Source organism: Nannospalax galili, unplaced genomic scaffold (genome assembly GCF_000622305.1).
Source record: "Nannospalax galili isolate Female #2095 unplaced genomic scaffold, S.galili_v1.0 scaffold146, whole genome shotgun sequence".
Lineage (NCBI taxonomy): Eukaryota > Metazoa > Chordata > Mammalia > Rodentia > Spalacidae > Nannospalax > Nannospalax galili.
In genome coordinates this window covers 6,912,393-6,931,063 of record NW_008357929.1, presented here as the reverse complement: position 1 = coordinate 6,931,063, position 18,671 = coordinate 6,912,393, and the positions used below count along the sequence as shown (strand labels likewise).

The following is an 18,671-nucleotide window of genomic DNA, read 5'->3' as shown; positions in this document are numbered from 1 at the left end:
CGGCGGCGGCGGCGGCGGCGGCGGAGCTTTCGGGGGCGAGCGTGCGTGTGAGAGTGCGCGCCAGCGAGCGTGAGTGTGTGTGCGCCCCGGGCGCGGGCAGGGCACACTCCGACCGCGGAGGGAGCGGCGGGAGACGGGCTGCCGCGTCGTCACTCGGGAGAAGGAGGCGGCGGCGGTGGCGGTGGCGGCCGAGGCCGGGGCTGGGGCAGCGGCGGCCGCGCCGGGCATGGAGCTGGCAAGCCCGCGCTGAGACAGGACGCGAGAGGCTCTCCGCTGTCCGGCGCGCGGGCTCCCGGGCCGGGGCCAGACAAACTTTTCTTTCTCTTTTGCCATCACTTAGAGGTAAAGTCCCCAACGCGGACTCCCCGGCGGGGGATGCGATCGCGAGACACTTGAAAGGGATCCTAGGTGGCGGGAGGAGAGGAGAGCGGGCGGTGCGGGATTGGGGGCCCCGGAGCCCCCCTTTGCCCAAAGACTTAGGGTGCAGGGCAGACGGGTGCGGGCATGTCCCTTGGGCAGGGTGGAGGCTGCGGTGGCGGGGAAGAAGAGGCGCGGGCGCTGCAGACTTGGAGGCCGCCCCTGGGACTCTGGGGGAGTAAGGCTGGCAGCTCCGAGGTTGGTGACCGGGGGAGTGTGGCGGGCATCCCCGGGGTTGGTGCTCCGTGGAGTGAGGTGGGTAGCCCCGGGGTTGGTGCCCGGAGGAGCGAAGTGGGTAGCCCCGGCGTGGGTGCTCCGGGGAGTGAGGTGGGTAGCCCTGGGTTGGTGCCCAGAGGAGCGACGTGGGTAACCCCGGGGTTGGCGCTCCAGGGAGTGTGGTGGGTAGCCCCGGGGTTGATGCCCTGGGGAGTCCAGCGCTGGCCCGCCACCCGGCCCAGTGTTGGAGGGCGCTGAACCCGCTGGCTGAGCGCAGCTCCCCTCTCTCCTCAGGCGCCTTGTGCGGCGGGCGGATCGACTCCTGGCGCGGCGGGGCCGGGGCAAGCTGGACGCGGCATGATGCGCGCAGTGTGGGAGGCGCTGGCGGCGCTGGCGGCTGTGGCGTGCCTGGTGGGCGCAGTGCGCGGCGGGCCCGGGCTCAGCATGTTCGCCGGCCAGGCGGCGCAGCCGGATCCCTGCTCGGATGAGAATGGCCACCCGCGCCGCTGCATCCCGGACTTTGTCAATGCAGCCTTCGGCAAGGACGTGCGCGTGTCCAGCACCTGCGGCCGGCCCCCGGCCCGCTACTGCGTGGTGAGCGAGCGTGGCGAGGAGCGGCTGCGCTCCTGCCATCTCTGCAACTCGTCGGACCCCAAGAAAGCACACCCACCCGCCTTCCTCACCGACCTCAACAACCCGCACAACCTGACGTGCTGGCAGTCGGAGAACTACCTGCAGTTCCCGCACAACGTGACCCTCACGCTGTCGCTAGGCAAGAAGTTCGAGGTGACCTACGTGAGCCTGCAGTTTTGCTCGCCACGGCCCGAGTCCATGGCCATCTACAAGTCCATGGACTACGGGCGCACGTGGGTACCCTTCCAGTTCTACTCCACTCAGTGCCGCAAGATGTACAACCGGCCGCACCGCGCGCCCATCACCAAGCAGAACGAGCAGGAGGCCGTGTGCACCGACTCGCACACTGACATGCGCCCGCTCTCCGGCGGCCTAATCGCCTTCAGCACGCTGGACGGGCGACCCTCGGCGCACGACTTCGACAACTCGCCGGTGCTGCAGGACTGGGTCACGGCCACTGACATCCGCGTGGCCTTCAGCCGCCTGCACACTTTTGGAGACGAGAACGAAGACGACTCGGAACTGGCGCGTGACTCCTACTTCTATGCGGTGTCCGACCTGCAGGTTGGCGGCCGCTGCAAGTGCAACGGCCACGCGGCGCGTTGCGTGCGCGACCGCGACGACAGCCTGGTGTGTGAATGCAGGCACAACACGGCCGGCCCTGAATGTGACCGCTGCAAGCCCTTCCACTACGACCGACCCTGGCAGCGCGCCACGGCCCGAGAGGCCAACGAATGCGTGGGTGAGTGGGGCGCCGCGGGCTATGGGTAGGGACGCGGGTGGTGTTCCCGGGCCTCGCCGCGGAGGGTTCTCGGCAGCGCAGGCGCCACGCGTCCAAGGATCGCCAGTTGTGAGTTACGGGAACGTTGCACGGAGCTCGGGGAAGCGCGTTCAGGGATGCGTGGGACCTGGGAGAGCTGAGAGCATTCTATTAGCTCGGGTGGCATTCTGTGTGGACGCCTGAGTGTGCGTCCCCGTACCCTCTGCGGAGCCAAGAAGCCTCTAGTGAAGTGCCACCGGAGGTCGGGGGTGGAGGGAGTGGTTTGGAGAAAAATTGCCATTAGGTCTTTCTAAGCTCAGATCCAAACGGAAACACTGTTGCTGCCTCCCTCTCAGTTTGGCCAGTCGCTAGGATTCACCTCCTCCCCATCCCCCTTTCCTAGGACTGCAGCTGGGCTCGCAGTTGGGGACCCGGGAAGTTCCAGCGCCACAACCACAAATCCCTTGGGAGATGGCAGAGAATTCTTTGCAGTTTGGGACCAGTTCGGTACCCGACAAATGTTACTCTTGCATCCTCCATTTATCTTTTTATAGTTTTTTTTTTTCTTTTGAACTCCGTGTTAGCAACGGAGAGTGATGTGATTTCAATTAGTTACTATCTACAGATGACAAAGAAGGGCTCAGTAACTATTTTAAACTAATTCAATCCTGTTCTAAAAATGAAGTCTACCAATTTTTTGTTAGCTCCAGGGTTTGGTGAATTTGAACAGTTTTGAATTAACTAAAGGCCCAGCGTCTCGATTTGTTAATGGAGTTTCAATTCCTGAAAAAGAAATCTGACAAATCCAGCATTGGTTAATACGCCTGGGTCAGAAAGAGGCCTTAACAGGATACATTCTACTTATAAACTGTACAACCTTGTTGGTGCAGAAACACTCAGCCACGAGGGAGAAGGAGAGGGAGAGAGGGAGAGGGGGGGGGAGAGAGAGAGAGAGAGAGAGAGAGAGAGAGAGAGAGAGAGATTTTTCAGAATTAGATGTAAATGTCTAAATCTGACAGAGATTGTAATGAAAATCATTTAGTCCTAATGTGCCATTTGGTGTGCATCTTTTGTGAGCATACAGATTTCTTTTTTTCCTTCTCCCTCCCAACCCCAGAGAGCCAGTGTGAATCTCTTCAATTGCTTAACCCTCCGAGGCACATTGCAAAGTTTGCTGGTCCCCACAAACACACGTTTTGAGGTCTGGTTCTGATTAATTGTGTCATGTTGTTGTCGGATACTTTGTACCTCCTGACTGTGGATGCAGACTTTTGAGCAAGAGAATGGAAAACATGTCTTGGAGGGTCGGTGCACAGAGGCCCAGGCAGGCGCCCTAATCTGCGGGCGCCTGGGCCTCCTGTTGCTCCTCGAGGTCTCCATTTTTACGCTCAAGTGTTTCCCAGCTTTTGCAGACCTAATTGTACATCCCAAGCCTTCAAGGGACAGAAGAGCCAATGTGAAGAGACTTTTTTTCAGGAATCTGCACAGTAATCACACCCCGACTTAGTGGTCTTGGAGAATAAACTTCTTTGATCTGTTCAATTCCCTGAGAAATGTTAGTTTTTCCCATCTCTTCCCCTCTCCCCCTTTCCTCTTTTCTTTTCTTCCTTTTGTGTGGAAAAACCCTTTATTGGCATTTAAAGGGCTTCCCAGGGTTTTGCTATCAGTTTTAGTTTGTATATACATATGAAAGATGACATTGTATGGTCACCAGCAGGTTTTAATTGGACAAATGCAAGCTGGATGCTGTGGCAAAATGTTACTGGCTTGAAGGTTCCTCCTATCCTTGGGAATGTCCAGATTTGCCCCTCACCCTCATGTCTTCCTGTTACTTCCAATGTGAATGCATAACCTGTATTTATTATAACCATGGTCATAGACTTGAAACAATCTCTCCAGTTTAGGATTTGGTCTTTCCAACAAAGCACTAACTATGGGCAAATTGGATTGACCTTTTTTTATTTTTTGCGCCAAGTTGAGCAATCAACATATTAACTAATGTAATTAGCAAGCGGCTTTTGTTCAAAAAGTTTAATTAGGCCTAATAAGTACATAATCTACATGACAAATGATCGGCTAACGATATTTTTCAGGGTTTTACAGAAGTTATTTTAATTCTCAGTAGTTAAAGTATCTTTAAGTCTTGCCAATTATTCATTCATTTCATAAAAGTAAAGCCAATTCAACTCTGTTAAAGTTATTTATAGTTTCCTTTTTGAATAGATGTTCTGATACCTTGTAGGTATAGCTGGGAACATCAGCTTGAAGTTCCCATAAAGTCTTAATTGAAGTCTTAGTGATTTTTCCATCATTCTGTAAAAGAGAAAGCCAGCAAGGACAATTTAGGAGTGATTTACAATTAAAGGTCGAGCTTTTTATGAAAAGGCCCTGTAGTGGAGATATGTGAATGAATTAGTGTTTGACGGGTGTTCTGAGATACTAGAGGGCACTGTGCTAGGAAAAAGCATTAATAAATCCTTCAAACACTAACTTTGTGCTATCAGCAACTAATCCCATTTTGTGAATTTCACACTGTTGACACATAAGGTGAAGCTGCCCAGACTATTTACAACTAAGGCAAAGAGCTGTATTGTTTTTAATTTTGAAAAAATTCAATCTTGACGAAAATCAGGCAGTATCATCATGCTGTTCTGATTTTTCTATAAAGTCACAAGACATGATTTATAATGGACCTATATGGGATACTTCCCTAAGTTGGCCTCTACTCTCCCCAACACAGTCTCTAAAAATTTAAAGTGTGTTGCTGTTATACGGCTGAACAGCCCTCCTCAGAGGCCAGGGCACTTACAGATTACCAAGCAGTGCATATATCTCATGTGTTTTCTTCCATCTAGCTTTCTTTTCAGTATTGTTTCAAGGTCAATTTCTCCACAAAAATAAATGCTAACTGTTGTAAAGACCAATTTTATTTTAAATGCAATTTTGACTTTCTTCTGGAAGGAAAGAACTCTTGAAACAATATGAAAGACAAGACTATGTATAACCTTACAGCCTGAACAGCTCTCAGTGGAATAACTAAATACTTTCTTCTGCCCCATATGTATCAGCAATGTTCACATGCTTTTATACACATGTGCATTTACATTCACTGTGCAAAGAAGCACCCATGCATGGTGTGCGTGGGGGTGTACATTCAAGGGAAAATGCATGGACAGTTTTAAACCACCTGGATTGCTGGGCCCTCCCCCCCCCCGGCTTTTTTTTTTTTCAAAAGAGCATCTGAACACCATATTGTGTTTCATAAATTATTGACATCAGTTTTAATCAATGTCCCCTTGACGTGGGAGCTGTGTTAGTATTTAGTGCCTGACGAAGCATGCTGTTTAATCTTACTGTGGGGATGTCAGCATGAGCCCCTACTTGGTTTGTGACAGGTTGAGATTATGAAAACTCGTTTTGCGACTCGCTCTATGGCTTCGCATTGCCCAGCCGTAACCCAAAACCCACACAAAAGATGCCTCTGCAAGATGAGCACTGTGCTGGGCCGGCCTGCTGTGGTCATGGGTACCTGCAACATAATGCTCATAATTGTTTAAACATGGCTTTGAGGAGGGGTGCAGTCCAAATGCTGCAGATGGCTCTGGTGCTTGGGTGCACCCTTATCCTTGGCAAGTGAGGGACACTAGTTTGGAGGAGTTGCCATGAGAAATCCAATGCCCCACTAAAGACCCTTGCAAAATCAGAAGGCCAAAAATATTTTCTGGCCCATCCAGAGCCTGGCACCTAGCTGTGGATGAGTGTATGTTTTTAATACTCAGAGCAGTTATTATAATTACTGTCATTATGATGATTAACTCTTGAGGGCTTATTCTTTGCCAAGTACTCACATTAATTTAGTTATTTAATCGTTGTGACTATACTAATAATGGGCACTATTATTGTTCTTATTTTAGAGATGAGGAAACCATGGCCTAGAGACATTACATGGTTTACTCAAAGCCCCAGAGCTAGTAGATGGTGAAGCTGGGGCTCCAGCCTGCTGATTATACTTATTTTATTGCATCGTCTGTGCTGGCTATACATGGAGTGGTTGGATGGATGATTGTTGAGTGAATGAATGAATGAATGAATGGCTGTCATTTTCATTCAGGAGAAAAGTTGGAACAACCTGTTACTTCTTGCTAGAAATGGAAGTGTGTTCCCTAGTTATTGCATTGCATTATTTTCATGCATATGGAAGCATGAAGTTGTAGATAAGTTTTCTTCTATCTTAGCCAGTGGGCCTGGAGGGAACTGGGAGAACTGGACATGAAGAGGGCTTGAAAATCTTGCTGTTGGGGCTGCAGAGATGGCTCAGCAGTTAAAAGCACTGGCTGCTTTTGCAGAGGACTGAGGTTTGGTTTCCAGCACCTACATGGCCACTCACAGCCACCTGTAACTCCAGTTCCAGGGCATCCAATGCCCTCTTCTGGCCTCTGTGGACACTGCATGCATGTGGCACACTTACAGGTAGGCAAAACACTCATACACATAAACTATAAATTAAAAAAATTTTTAAAGCCTAGGTGGGTCCTTGGTATTCACAAATACTGCTAATGGCAAGGTCTTTTCTTTTGTTCATTCATTCATACTGGACATTGAACCTAAGGCCTAGTGTAAGCTAGGTAAGTGCTCTATCACTGACCTATGTCTCTAGGCTTAAAAAGATTTTTTTTTTACATTTATTGTTGTATGTACACATGCATGTGTATGTGTGTGGGCACACATGTGCCACGGTGTGTGCATGGAGCTCAGAGGACAATTTGCTAGAGTTGGTTCTGTCTTTCCACCATTTGGGTCCTGGGGATTGAACTCAGGCCATCAGGCTTGGTGGTGGGGACTTCTACCCACTGGGCCATCTTGCTGGCCCTAATTTTAAAATTTTGAGACAGAGTCTCTCTAAACTGCTCAGTCTGGCTTTGAACTTTTGATTGTCTTTCCTTAGCCTCCCAGATAACTGGGATGTTAGCAAGTGTGCGTCTTCGGGCCTACAGATGGCCAAGGCTTGATTTCAGGGTCTGTAGTGTTCTCAAAGGTGGGGAAACAGAGCTAGTACTCTAAAAATCCTCTTTAAAAAGGCATTCTCTACTCACCCCAGTGCTCACCACCCCATTGCTTCTTCGGAATATGTTGAAAAATGAGGAAGTGGCTGAAGGTGTTGTTTGATGGAGAATGAAACTCTTCCGCTGGTTAGGTGCAGTTCGGACAGTCAGCAGCACATGTTACTGTCACTGATCTCTCTAGGCCCACAGCAGCTGGAGTGAGGGTCTCAGCTGGGGTCCTCCTTAGTGCCTGGTGGGTAAGGAAGCTGCTCCCAACTCTGCCCAGGGAAGGGATGCAGGGAAGTCAGGGCCAACCCTCTGGGGTGGGCAGGCCTGCAGTTTCAGGCTCTGCCAAGCTCTCCTTTAGCCCTGCCCAGACTCCTCTCTGACCTCCTCCTCCTGGAGAAAAATGAGATCCTCAGAAAAGTATTTGAGACTTTATGTCCAGAGTAAATATTGGAAAGGCAGTGGGTTGCAATTCAGATGTTCCCTGGAAGGAACCCCCTCGTTTGCTGCCCACAGCTGGTATCGATATTTCCTTCTTGAGATGAGTTGTGCTTTTCATTAAGCAAATTTTTTGTCTTGGGATTAAACCAGCATTGTATTCTTAATAGACTTTTATGTTTACACTTCAAAAGTCCACTGGGTTGTTATTTGTGTTATCTTGATGGCTTCTACAGTGTCTGCTCTGCCCACTGCCTGCACCAAAATAAATGGCTCTTTGGGGAACTGAATTATAAAACAGCCTTATCTGTGGATGCACAAGGGTGGATATTTTGTGAGCCAATATATATATATATATATTTTTTCCTTTCAGAAGTGACTATCATACCTTGGATTTCTGTAGTGTCTTCCATTTTGGGAAGACAGGAAGTCATGGAAGCCTTTTGAAATGCTTAGGACTCCAGCCTAATGCTTAGCAGAGAGGCGCACAGCATTTTGCCTGTCTTCTGGAAGCCTCAGAAGGTGAGGGTTGGTTTGGGTGGCCCAGGAACTTCGGAGTTTAGAATGCTATTCACAGGTGGTTGTCAGGTTGAGTCCTGAAGACAGACCACAAACCCCTACCGAGAGCCAGGCTTTGTACGAGGTATTCTCTGTGTGCTTTGTTCAATTAATCAGATTGCCACAAGGAACGGAAGCTTTTCAAAAACAGATGTTGCTGCCACCAAAGGGCAGTTTATACACAGGGACCAAGTGGGGACTCGTCTGCAGGGCACATCGGAGAGAGCAGGGGGTATCAGCAGCATTTGTTTCTGAGGCTGATCACATAAAAGCCGTGTCCTATTATAACTGACTCCCAGGGACTGTTGTTTTGAATGGAGCTTGCAATAAGTGAGCTGCCCACGCCAGTCTGCTAGACAGGGACCGTTGGTCTCAAAGCTGTCTGCTGTCATGAGGTTGGGCTGGTGGGGTGTAGTGAGTTTATTTTCCCATTTCTATATTCGTATTTAAAGAATACGAATTTATTGTAAATAAAGTCGATTTTGTTTTATCAATTTACTTTTAGGTTTTGAGACAAGATCATAGCCTGGGTGGCTGGGAACTGACTGTGTAGCCTAGACTAGCCTCAAACATTTATCCATCTTCCTACCTCCTGAGTACTGGGATTCTAGGCATGAGCCACGGTGCCTGGCTCAGAAATAGGCTATAATTTGCTTTTAAAAAGTTTATAGGTCTGGAAGGATGGCTCAGCAGTTAAGAGCACTTGCTGCTCTTCCAGAAGACCCTAGTTCCAATTCCTAGCACCCATGTCCAGCAACTCACAACTGCCTGTTACTCTCCCTTCCTGGGATCACATGGCCTCACATACATGTGGTATAAGTTCACACAAACATATAGACACACAGACAGACAGACAGACAGACACACACACACACACACACACACACACACACAGAGAAATAAAATAGCCAAGTGTGGTAGCCCACACCTTTAATCCTAGCACTCAGGAGGCAGAGGCGGGTGGATCTCTATGAGATCGAGGGCAGCTGAGGCTACAGGGAGACACTGTCTCAAAACAAAAGGAAACAAGCAAGCCTGCAAAATTTTATGCTTGGGGGCTGGGGAGACGGCTCAGTTGGTAAAGTGCTTATTACATAAGCACGAAGATCTACTTACTGATCCCCAGCCCCCATGCAAAATACTGGCCATGGGCACACTTCTAATTCCAACAGTGGGAAGGTAGAGACAGGAGGATTCCTGGAGCTCTCTGACCAGCCAGTCTAGTTGAATTGGCGAGTTCTAATTTCAGTGAGAGACCTTGTCTCAAAAACAAGTGGAGAGCAATTGAGGAAGACACCTAGCATCTACCTCTGGCCTCCACACATGGGCACAAACCCATATGAACATGTATATAACACACACAGCATACACACAGTTTGTGCTTGGGCTGGGATATGATTTAGTGTTAGAGCACTTGCTTAGTTAGCATGCACAGGCCCTGGGTTTGATTCCTAGCCCTACAAAAAAAAAAAAAAAAAAAAAAAACCCAAACCAAAAACCATCACCTCCAAGAAAACCCAGAAGTGCTTTATGTAAACTTCTCTCCATGTTCTGAGACACTGGCTCGTTCTAGTGGTCAGGTCTTTAAATTTCTTTTTGCAGTTCTGGGGACCAAACCTTGGACTTTGAGCATGTTAGACAAATGCTCTATCACTGAGCTACATCTCTAGCCTAATGGCCTAATGGTCAGGTTTTGGTTTTTGTTTTGTTTTGTTTTCTTTTCTTTTCTTTTTTGATCTTTCTGAAGCAGGGAACTCACTGTCCTGGAGCTCACTATGTAGACCAGGCTGGCCTTGAACTCACAGAGATCCGCCTGCCTCCGCCTGTCTGTAGAACTATTGGTCCCAGGCTGGGGAGATGGTTCAGTGTGTAAAGCACTTGCTACATAAACCTGATGACTTGAGTTCAGATCCTCAGAACACAAGTCAAAAACAAATGGATGCAGTAGAGCATCTGTCATCTCAGTGCCCTTATAAGGAGATGGAAGGCAGAGAGAGAGGAATCTCTGGCCCAGCTGTCCTGGTGGATACAGCAGTGAACAAGAGAGACCCTGCCTCAAAGAGGAGGGTGAAGCCCAGCACCTGAGTTTGTCCTCTGACCTCAATGAGTGCTCTGTGGAACAGGCATGTCAGCACTCCTCACATATGAAAAACACACATACACACACATAAATCATACACAAAAAACAGGGAGGGAGGGAGGGAGGAAGGGAGGGAGGGGAAAAGGAAAGAGGAATATTGGTTCCTTTCCATTAGCAGCTCCTGGGAGACCCTGGCTAAATATGGGCTCACACCTGCTTATATCACTTGTGCCGGTTCTACCCTCATTTCCTTAGTTAGAATTCAGTTATTCAAAGCCAGACCCTTTAAAGATTCCTGATAGAGAGAAGAGGCTGAGGCCATGGATTGATGAGATGTGGAATGCCTCTTCTCAGAGCCTTTTTCTCCCAATATTTAAGCTACTGTCCCGATTTTCCTTCAAGGTGGCTGTTTATTTGAAGCAGCTGCTGGTACTCTGAGCATAAAAGAAGATGCTATCTGAGGGGACAAGCAGACCAGTGGATCATGAGTACCATCAAGGAATGGGCAAGAGCACACTGCCTTATCCTATGTGAAATCCTCTGTTGAGGTTGCTAGGCCATCTGCTGTTGGGATTTGTGCACTAGCTAGGTTGAAGTGAGTTTGTGGTATAGTGCACATATGCACGTAAGAAAGACCCAGGAGGAAGAATGTTCTGTAAGTGGAGGAGACTTCCAGGTTATATCAAGTGTTGACTTTTCAGGGATTGAAGTGGATTTATTGGAATATATAATGCATCCTAACATAGCCAGTGTCTGGCTGGAAGAAGGCTCTGGAAGTCTGTCTTCCAGGAGGACTCAGGACCAGCCTATGTGAGGTCTCAGCTCCCTGTACATATGGCCACATTTTAGTTGGGGGTCCATTCACAGCCCCCTCTTAGCTATTGCTGTTGCTGAAGTTTCTAGATTTTTCCCCTGGGGTCCTTTTCTGCCTACAGATAAGAGAGATTATTAGTTGTCATGTCCAATTTTCACACATTCCAGAGGCTCCACACTTAAGTTAGACAGTCTGTAGGACCACAGGGATCTTTAAAGGGTATGGCTTTGAATAACTGAGTTCTAAATAAGGAAATGAGGTAGATCTTGTAGTTTCCTGAGGGCCTGTGTGTTCTGCTGCATTCCATATTTAAAGTCCAAAAGTGATGGGTACTTCCTGACTGCTAGATTACCATTGTCAGGCATCTGGTTTCATCTGGTTCCTGCTTGGAGTGACTGTGGAGAGTACAGTTGTACCCCCTTATCCATAGGAAATATGTTCCCAGGTGCCCATTGGATGCCTATTGTGGATAATACTAAACCCTATATGTTATGTTTTTTCTAAACAAATATACCTATGATAAAGTTCAATTTATAAATTAGGCACAGTAAGATTAATGATAACTGAAAATGGTATGAAACGGTAGCAATATACTATAATAAAAATTATATAAGTTTACTCTTTTTCCCTCAAATATTGTACTTTGGATTTTATCAACCTCAGCATGTAATTTTTTCCCCTACATTCTAGAACTTTTTCCTTTTCATTTAAAGAAACTACTTTATGACTTCCCTTGGACATACCTAGATTGCCGGCATCACTTCTCTGTGCTCTGGGGCCATCATTAAGTAAGACAAGCACTTAAACATGAGCACTGTGGTATTTGACAGTAGACCATGATACTTGAAATGTGGCTACTAAGTGACTAACAGGTGGGGAGAATATACAGCCTGGGTGCGCTGGTGAAAGACCTGGCTCACGTTTTTGGCAAGATAGAACAGGACAGCTTGAGAGTTCACCATGCTGCTCTAAATAGCACCTAGTTCAAAAGTAAGAATTTCTTATTTATGGAATTTTCCATTTAATATTTTGGGACTGTGGTTGACTATGGATTACTGAAATCACAGAAAGCAAAACCTTGGTTGAGGGGCAACTACTGTACCTAGGGACTACATTGTCCCTTCTCCATTGTGGAACCAGACAGACATTGCTAATCAATTACAGTATGCTTTCCTTCTAAGGCCAGAAATGATCTTACAGTACAAGAAACATGTGAAATAAAAACTGTTTTCCATTTTTTCATCTTAGATTACTTCTCTCAACCTTGTCCCCCAGCTTTCAGACAAAAACCTCGTACGTTGACATTTCTGGAGCATTTGCTGTTGAGGTGGGTCTATTGGGTGTGGGGACATGAAGGAATATAAAGTACATGCATTTCTCATTATAGAGGCTGTGTACATGGAAAGGAGAATACTTGTCCACATAGACGGGCCCCCAGGGTGTCCAGGGCTCAGGGGAGGCACTGAAGGTCTTGAGGGGAAGCCAGGTCCAAGTTTGGCTCTTCTATCGAGGGAGGATTGAATGTTGGTCCACGTCACATTTTCCTCCTAAATTTGTTCTGTTGTAGTGTTTTTATTTTTCGTCATGCCAAGAATTTGAGAAACCACAGTTCCCTGAAAAGTGTAGTCTTCTCAGAATGCCAACTTGGAAGTTCCTAAGCAGGTGTTCCCTGGCTGGAGCGCTTTCTTAGACAAAAGCTTGTCACTGCCCAGCCTGGGTTAGACTCAGGAGGTTGGGACTTCTGGGGCATCTCCTAGCCAAAGGTTGTTCCCTCTATTCAAGATAAAGTCTGTGTGGTGTTGAGGGACAAGGACTCTTCAGAAGCCACGGTCTCAGCCCTTTGCTTACATTTGGGTCGGTGCAGAAAGTGCGGAACAATAATAGTTCTAAACCCAGCATGAAAAAGGAAACACATTGTGTTTACTGATACAGAATTTGGCATTGGAAGCATGAAAAGTACCTTGGGGTTGGGCGTCCTCTGGGCAGGCCTGTTGGACATGGGCCCCCTGCCCACAACCCTGTGACCAACTGTTTTCTTCTCCCCAAAGCCAGACCTCAGAGGTGGGCAGATCACTGTCAGCCAGTTTTTTCTTACCAGACCCAGCCCTGTCTCACTTCGTGGCTCAGTTCTGGAGAGAATTCACTGTGGGAAAGTGCTTGGCCTCACAAGCTGCCACGAGGAAGGAAATCGAGTCTCCTTCCAAGCCACAGAAATCAACCCTTCGGAAATGATATTTTTGAGCAGATTAGCCATCATGGTACTCAGAAATGCTGGGAAAGAACAAGGCTGAGCATTTTACCTGAGTTTATTGTTTGGATCAAGGTTAGAGAGCTGTTTTTTTTTGTTGTTGTTTGTTTGTTTGTTTTTACTATGTATGAGTGTTTTTGCCTGCATGTATGTAAGTGCACCATGTACCCGCAGTGCCTGAGGAGGCCAGAAGAGGGCATTGGATCCCCTGGAACTGAAACTGTGGACAGTTGTGAGTCACCATGTGGGTTCTGGGAACTAAACCTGGGTCCTCTGCAAGAACAGACAGTGCTCTTAACTGCTGAGCCGTCTCACCAGCCCCTGTTTTTGTTTTAAATGAAAGATGTCTGCAAAGTTTTGTCTTTCCCAGTCCATAGGAAGTTCTTGTTCTGAACCAAGGTCAAAGAATACAGCATCCAGTTGAATAATGTGAGATACCAGAATAGATGGAGGGATTATGATAAGGGAACCATTTCTGGCTTTGGATACTTGGGTTTGATCCCATCAGTGCCAGGACGTTAAGTCTGTGTCTTTGATTGTCTAGTGGCCATGGAGGCCCAGCTGAAGACTTCTTCATGATGTGACTTTAGAGTGGCTCAGAGGAGGGGTATAGAAGTGTTGATGTTGACTGCAGACTTAAACACAGTTGCCATGATCTATTTTAAGCACCTTATAATCACTTTAGAAAGTCCTATAACAATCCTATGAGGTTGGTTCTGTTACTAATGAGTAAACTTCATGGTGCTCAGCTCAGTGACCTGTTATGTGCTATGGTTACACTTGTATAACCAGCACTCCCATCAAGAATGTACCAGTACCCTAGAAGCTGGCCTGTTGTCCTGCGGGTCATCACACTCTTTGACCACAATATGTTGAGTTTTTAGTTTTTAACTTTGTATAGATGAGATTGCTTTCTGGATTTATACTTTGATACTTCCTTTGTGGTGCTTATTCAGATGCAATAATACTTTATCAGTGTTTCTTGCTGTCCAGTTTTGTATCAAACTGGGTTTCTCCATTCTATAAAGAACAGTAGATATTTGTTTTTCTTGGTTGGGGCTATTAAAAGTAGCATAGCTGTGACCATACTTGAACTCCTGCCAGAGACTTAGAAAGCAGTGGGACTGCTGGGCCCTGGGATATGAGTACATGGTCAGCTTCAGTAGAGAGTGGCTATACATTAGTAGAAAGCAGCTATACTGATTTACATCTATACATCCAGGTGAAGAAACTGAGGTCCGGCAACATGTCCAAGGTCATAAGGCTAGCGCGTGGTGCAGCTGTTGTTAGAAACCAGGCATTGTGGCCCTGGTCTCTAGCTTTCCCTGACTAGACCTTGTGGTTTCATATCTTGAATCTGTGTTCAGCCTGCTGGGGAGCAAAGGCGACTCGGTGCAAGTCCTGTACTTCTCTGGGCCTTGCTTTCCTGTTCTGTGAAGTGAGTGGTTGGGCTACTAAGACCGTATTTAACTTTGACACTCTGCATTCTGGTGTGGTGCTGTTCGATGCTCTGTACTCCACTACCATTCCCAGTGCTGGAAACCTACCTTACCCCTCTTGATCAACGTATTCTTTGCTTACCAAAAAGCAGCTCTGCCAAATGATATATTTTCTGCCCATCCCCTTTCCATTGAGGTTTCCTTAAAAGACTACTTAGGCCCTTGTTAAAGGACCTCACTGGGCCTCCAAGGCTACTGGAAGTTTCCTTCTTTATGGTTCACCACCCAGTTCCTTCCCTCACCTGGTGGTAATGATACAAGGCCTATTCCTTCTCTGTTCTTCCACATGTTGGCAACTTTGTTGTTTAAATCACGTGTGCTCAGCTGGATGAATTTTCACAAAGTGAACACATCTGAGTATCTATGCTAAAATCAAGAAACAAGATATTTCCAAAAGGCCCCCATCGTCCCCAACCACCAGTACTCTGGTGAGGCCACCACTTTAACTTCTCATACCATGAGTTTTGCTTGTGCTTTGTTTTAGAGAGAGGATTTTACTAGGTAGCTCAGGCTTGCCTCAAACTCAAGATCCTCTTGCCTCAGCCTTCCAAGTGCTGGGATTACAAACATGTACTACCATGGCTGGCTCTAAGTTTTGACTGTTTTTGAAATTTGTATAAATGAAATCATATTGGATGTTCTCTTCAGTGTCTGCATCTTTTGCTTAACATTTTTTTCTGTAAATGCCTTCAGTGTGGCTTCTGCTATGGTCCTGGTTAGTTTGATGGATGATCTCAGGTTCTTGGAGTCCTGATCCTCCTCCTCGCTTTGCCTGCTGACCTTTGCTCGTGGCGAATGATTTCCGTATGTGTTTTGTACTTTCTGACTGTGAGCTTATTTTTATTTCAGATTTTGTGGAAATCCCTCTGGTCTCAGTTATGAAAATGACCCAGTGATTCTGCCAAAAATTGGACTGGGATCAAATTTTCCATTAATTAATTAATTAATCACCTTGGAAATTATTGTTTCAAACAAGGAAGAATATGCATCTGGCTTGAAACCTTCTCAGGCCTGATGTTTCATTTTCTGGTTTACTGAGGACTGACTGTCTCCCCTTCCTCAGAGTTCTGAGTAGACACAAACTTTGAGGGACAAAGTTTTAGTTTCCCTTTTAGTCACCCAGAGTGTGTTTGGAAGGTCCAGGTGTTTGTCACCTGGATTATTGCTGCTGTGTCCCCCCCCACCCCCAACCCCCAACACACATGTTCTGGTCTATTCCCAGCAACAGCCAAAGGTAACTTTTGCCTGGCCACTCTGAGGAGCACCTGGAGCCCTAGCCATTGCTACGGAGCCCTGCCTCATCTGGCCCTGGCTTCTCTCTGTTCCAGGCTTCTACTCTGTTCCAGCCCTCAGAATCTAAGGTGCCACGAAGATACCCTACTTATAGCCCTGCCACAGGCAGTTTCCTTGGGGCATTAGGTGTGCCCAGATGGTAGGCTTTAGGGAAATACCGCTTTGCAGTGGCCCTGTCAGCCTTACTCAATATTGCCAACAGCACCCTCATCCACAACTGTCTGTCTCTCTGTCTCTTCTCTGTCTCTGTCTCTCTGTCTCTCTCTTTCACACACACACCCCAAAGATCGCCCTTATCCTGCCTACTTTATTCCTTTTTTCCATAATACTTACATCGCTTTCTAACATGCAATTTAATTTTTTTTTTTGGTCTTTTGAGACAGGGTCTCCCTGTAGCTCCAGCTGTCCTGGAACTCACTATGTAGACCAGGCTGGCCTAGAACTCACAGAGATCCGCCTGCCTCTGCCTCCCAAGTGCTGGGTTTAAAGGTGTGTGCTACCACGCCTGGCCCACAATTTTATATATTTTTAAAAACAATTTATTATTTTTTATTTTTATTTTATGTGTATGAGTATATTGCCTGCATGTATGTGAGTGCACCCACATGCAATGCCATGGAGGTCAGAAGAGGACTTCGGATTCCCCTGGAGCTGGAGTTAAGGATGGTTCGTAGTCACCATGTGGGTGCTGGGAAACGAACCCAGGTCCTCTGCAAGAGCAGTCAGTGCTCTTAACCACTGAGCCATCTCTCTAGCCCCAATGCAATTTAATTTTTAAAATCATGTTTATTGACTATTTTCCCATCTTTCCACTTGCTCCTTTCTTTTAAGATATATTATTTATTATTTTTATTTATTTATTATTTATGTGTATGTATGAGTGTATTTGCACATGTATATGCAGGTGTGTGTGCACAGAGGCAGCATGCACACACAGGCCAGAAGAGGGCATTGAGTGTTCTTTCTCCTCTATCGCTCTCTGTCTATTCTTTTGAGACAAAGGACTCTTCCTAAATCTAGGTCTTGAGTTTTATTGGCTAGGCTGGAAGCCAGCAAGCCCCAGTGATCCTCCTGTCTCTGTCTCACCTGGAATTGAGGCTACAAGCATGTGCTGAATGTCTACCTTGTTATGTAGGTGCTGGGATCTGATTGCACAATAAGCTCCCTTTAACCACTGAGCCATTTCCCTATCCTATCTCTTTTCATTTGCTCCTTTTTATTTTTTTCAGATTTATTTTACTTTTAATTGTGTATATATGTATGTAGCTTTGTGTGCATGTACATGTGTGTGCACCCAGATGCCAGAGGCTGCAGATCCCTTGGAACTAGAGTTACAGGCAGTTGTGAGCCACCTGAGGTAGGTGCTGGGAACTGAACTCTGGTCCTCTAGAAGAACAGTATGCGCTTTTTTTTTTTTTTAATTTATCATTTTTATTTTATGTGTATGCACGTATTGCCTGCATGTAGGTAAGTGCACCTTTGCCATGCAATGCCTGTGGAGGACAGAAGAGGCTGTCGGATCCCTGGAACTGGAGTTACGGACAGTTGTTAGCTGCCGTGTGGGTGCTGGGATTCGAACCCGGGTCTTCTGCAAGAACAGTCAGTGTTCTTAACCACTGAGCCATCTCTTTAGCCTCTTAGTTGCTCTTTCCTAATGCTTCAGTATAAATCCTTGAAGCAGAAATCCTTGGTTGTTTAATTCACAAGGGGCTTGGTATAAGTTGGTGTTCACCAAGTGTAGTGACAGTCATGCCTGTGATTCCAGCACTCAGGAGGGTGAGGCAGAAGGATTGCTGTAAGTCAGGGGGCCAGCCTGGGCCAACGTAGTGAGTTCCAGGTTAGCCTAGGCTTCAAAGCTTCAAAAATATAATAAATAAACAAATAATGAATAAATAAGCAAATAAATAATAAAAGAAAGAATGCAGGGCCTCTCTCATTTGCAAGGCCACCTCTCCTGGCATGTTTGTACCAAAACTCAAGCCTAAAGATATGAAAGCCTATTTCTAGATCTTGGTGACCAGTATTGCTTTCCGCTGATCTCTCCTTCCTTCTCTCTTCTGTTCACTTACACCTCGTGACCTCTGGGGTCTCAGTGTTTCTGAAGGCTTAGGCATTCAGATTCTCTTTTTCCCCTAGCCTCTGGGGATTGCCTTTTATTTATTTATTTTATAGATCTGCTGTGCATTACCTACATTTTGAAATTATATTCTGTTTAGCATGTCTAGATGCTTGCAATGGTGGGAATTCTATATTACCTCAGACTACTTTGTTGCCAGAACTTAAAAATCATATATTTTAATCTTTTATCCATCTGGAATTATTTATGGCATGCGGTGTGAGGTAAGGATGTTGATTTTTTTCATCAGATATTTAGCCAGCTATTCAGTGATAGCTATTGAAAAACATTCTTTGTCACTGATTTGAGATACAATATTTATTAAATGCTTAAGTATTATATAAACTTGGATCTGTTTTCTGGACTTTCCATTTTGTTTGACAGCTCTATTATTTTCCTGTCACTTCCTATCTGGACAGTGTATTTCAATATCTGGTGCAGTGTTTGCTCACTTTTTTCAGTTATTCTTGTTATTATTCTTTTGAGAGTATTTTATTTATTATTTTTATTTTATTTTATGTGTATGTGTGTATTGTCTGCATGTATGTAAG

General features: G+C 46.3%; 1 protein-coding gene across 3 annotated transcripts in view; it reads left to right on the top strand.

Moving 5' to 3' along the window:
* Ntn1 (netrin 1) overlaps positions 1 to 18,671 on the top strand; it is a 223,830-nt gene that overhangs the window by 16,040 nt on the left and 189,119 nt on the right. Inside the window, exons 1-2 of one of the 3 annotated variants that reach the window (XM_029557541.1) lie at positions 10 to 69; positions 928 to 2,008. In XM_029557541.1, coding sequence (XP_029413401.1) covers positions 991 to 2,008 — 1,018 coding nt within the window. In that variant the 5' untranslated portion in view covers positions 10 to 69; positions 928 to 990. Of the gene's footprint in view, positions 1 to 9; positions 343 to 927; positions 2,009 to 18,671 lie in introns of those variants that run through there. The other 2 variants (XM_008855738.3, XM_029557540.1) reach the window with 2 other exon arrangements.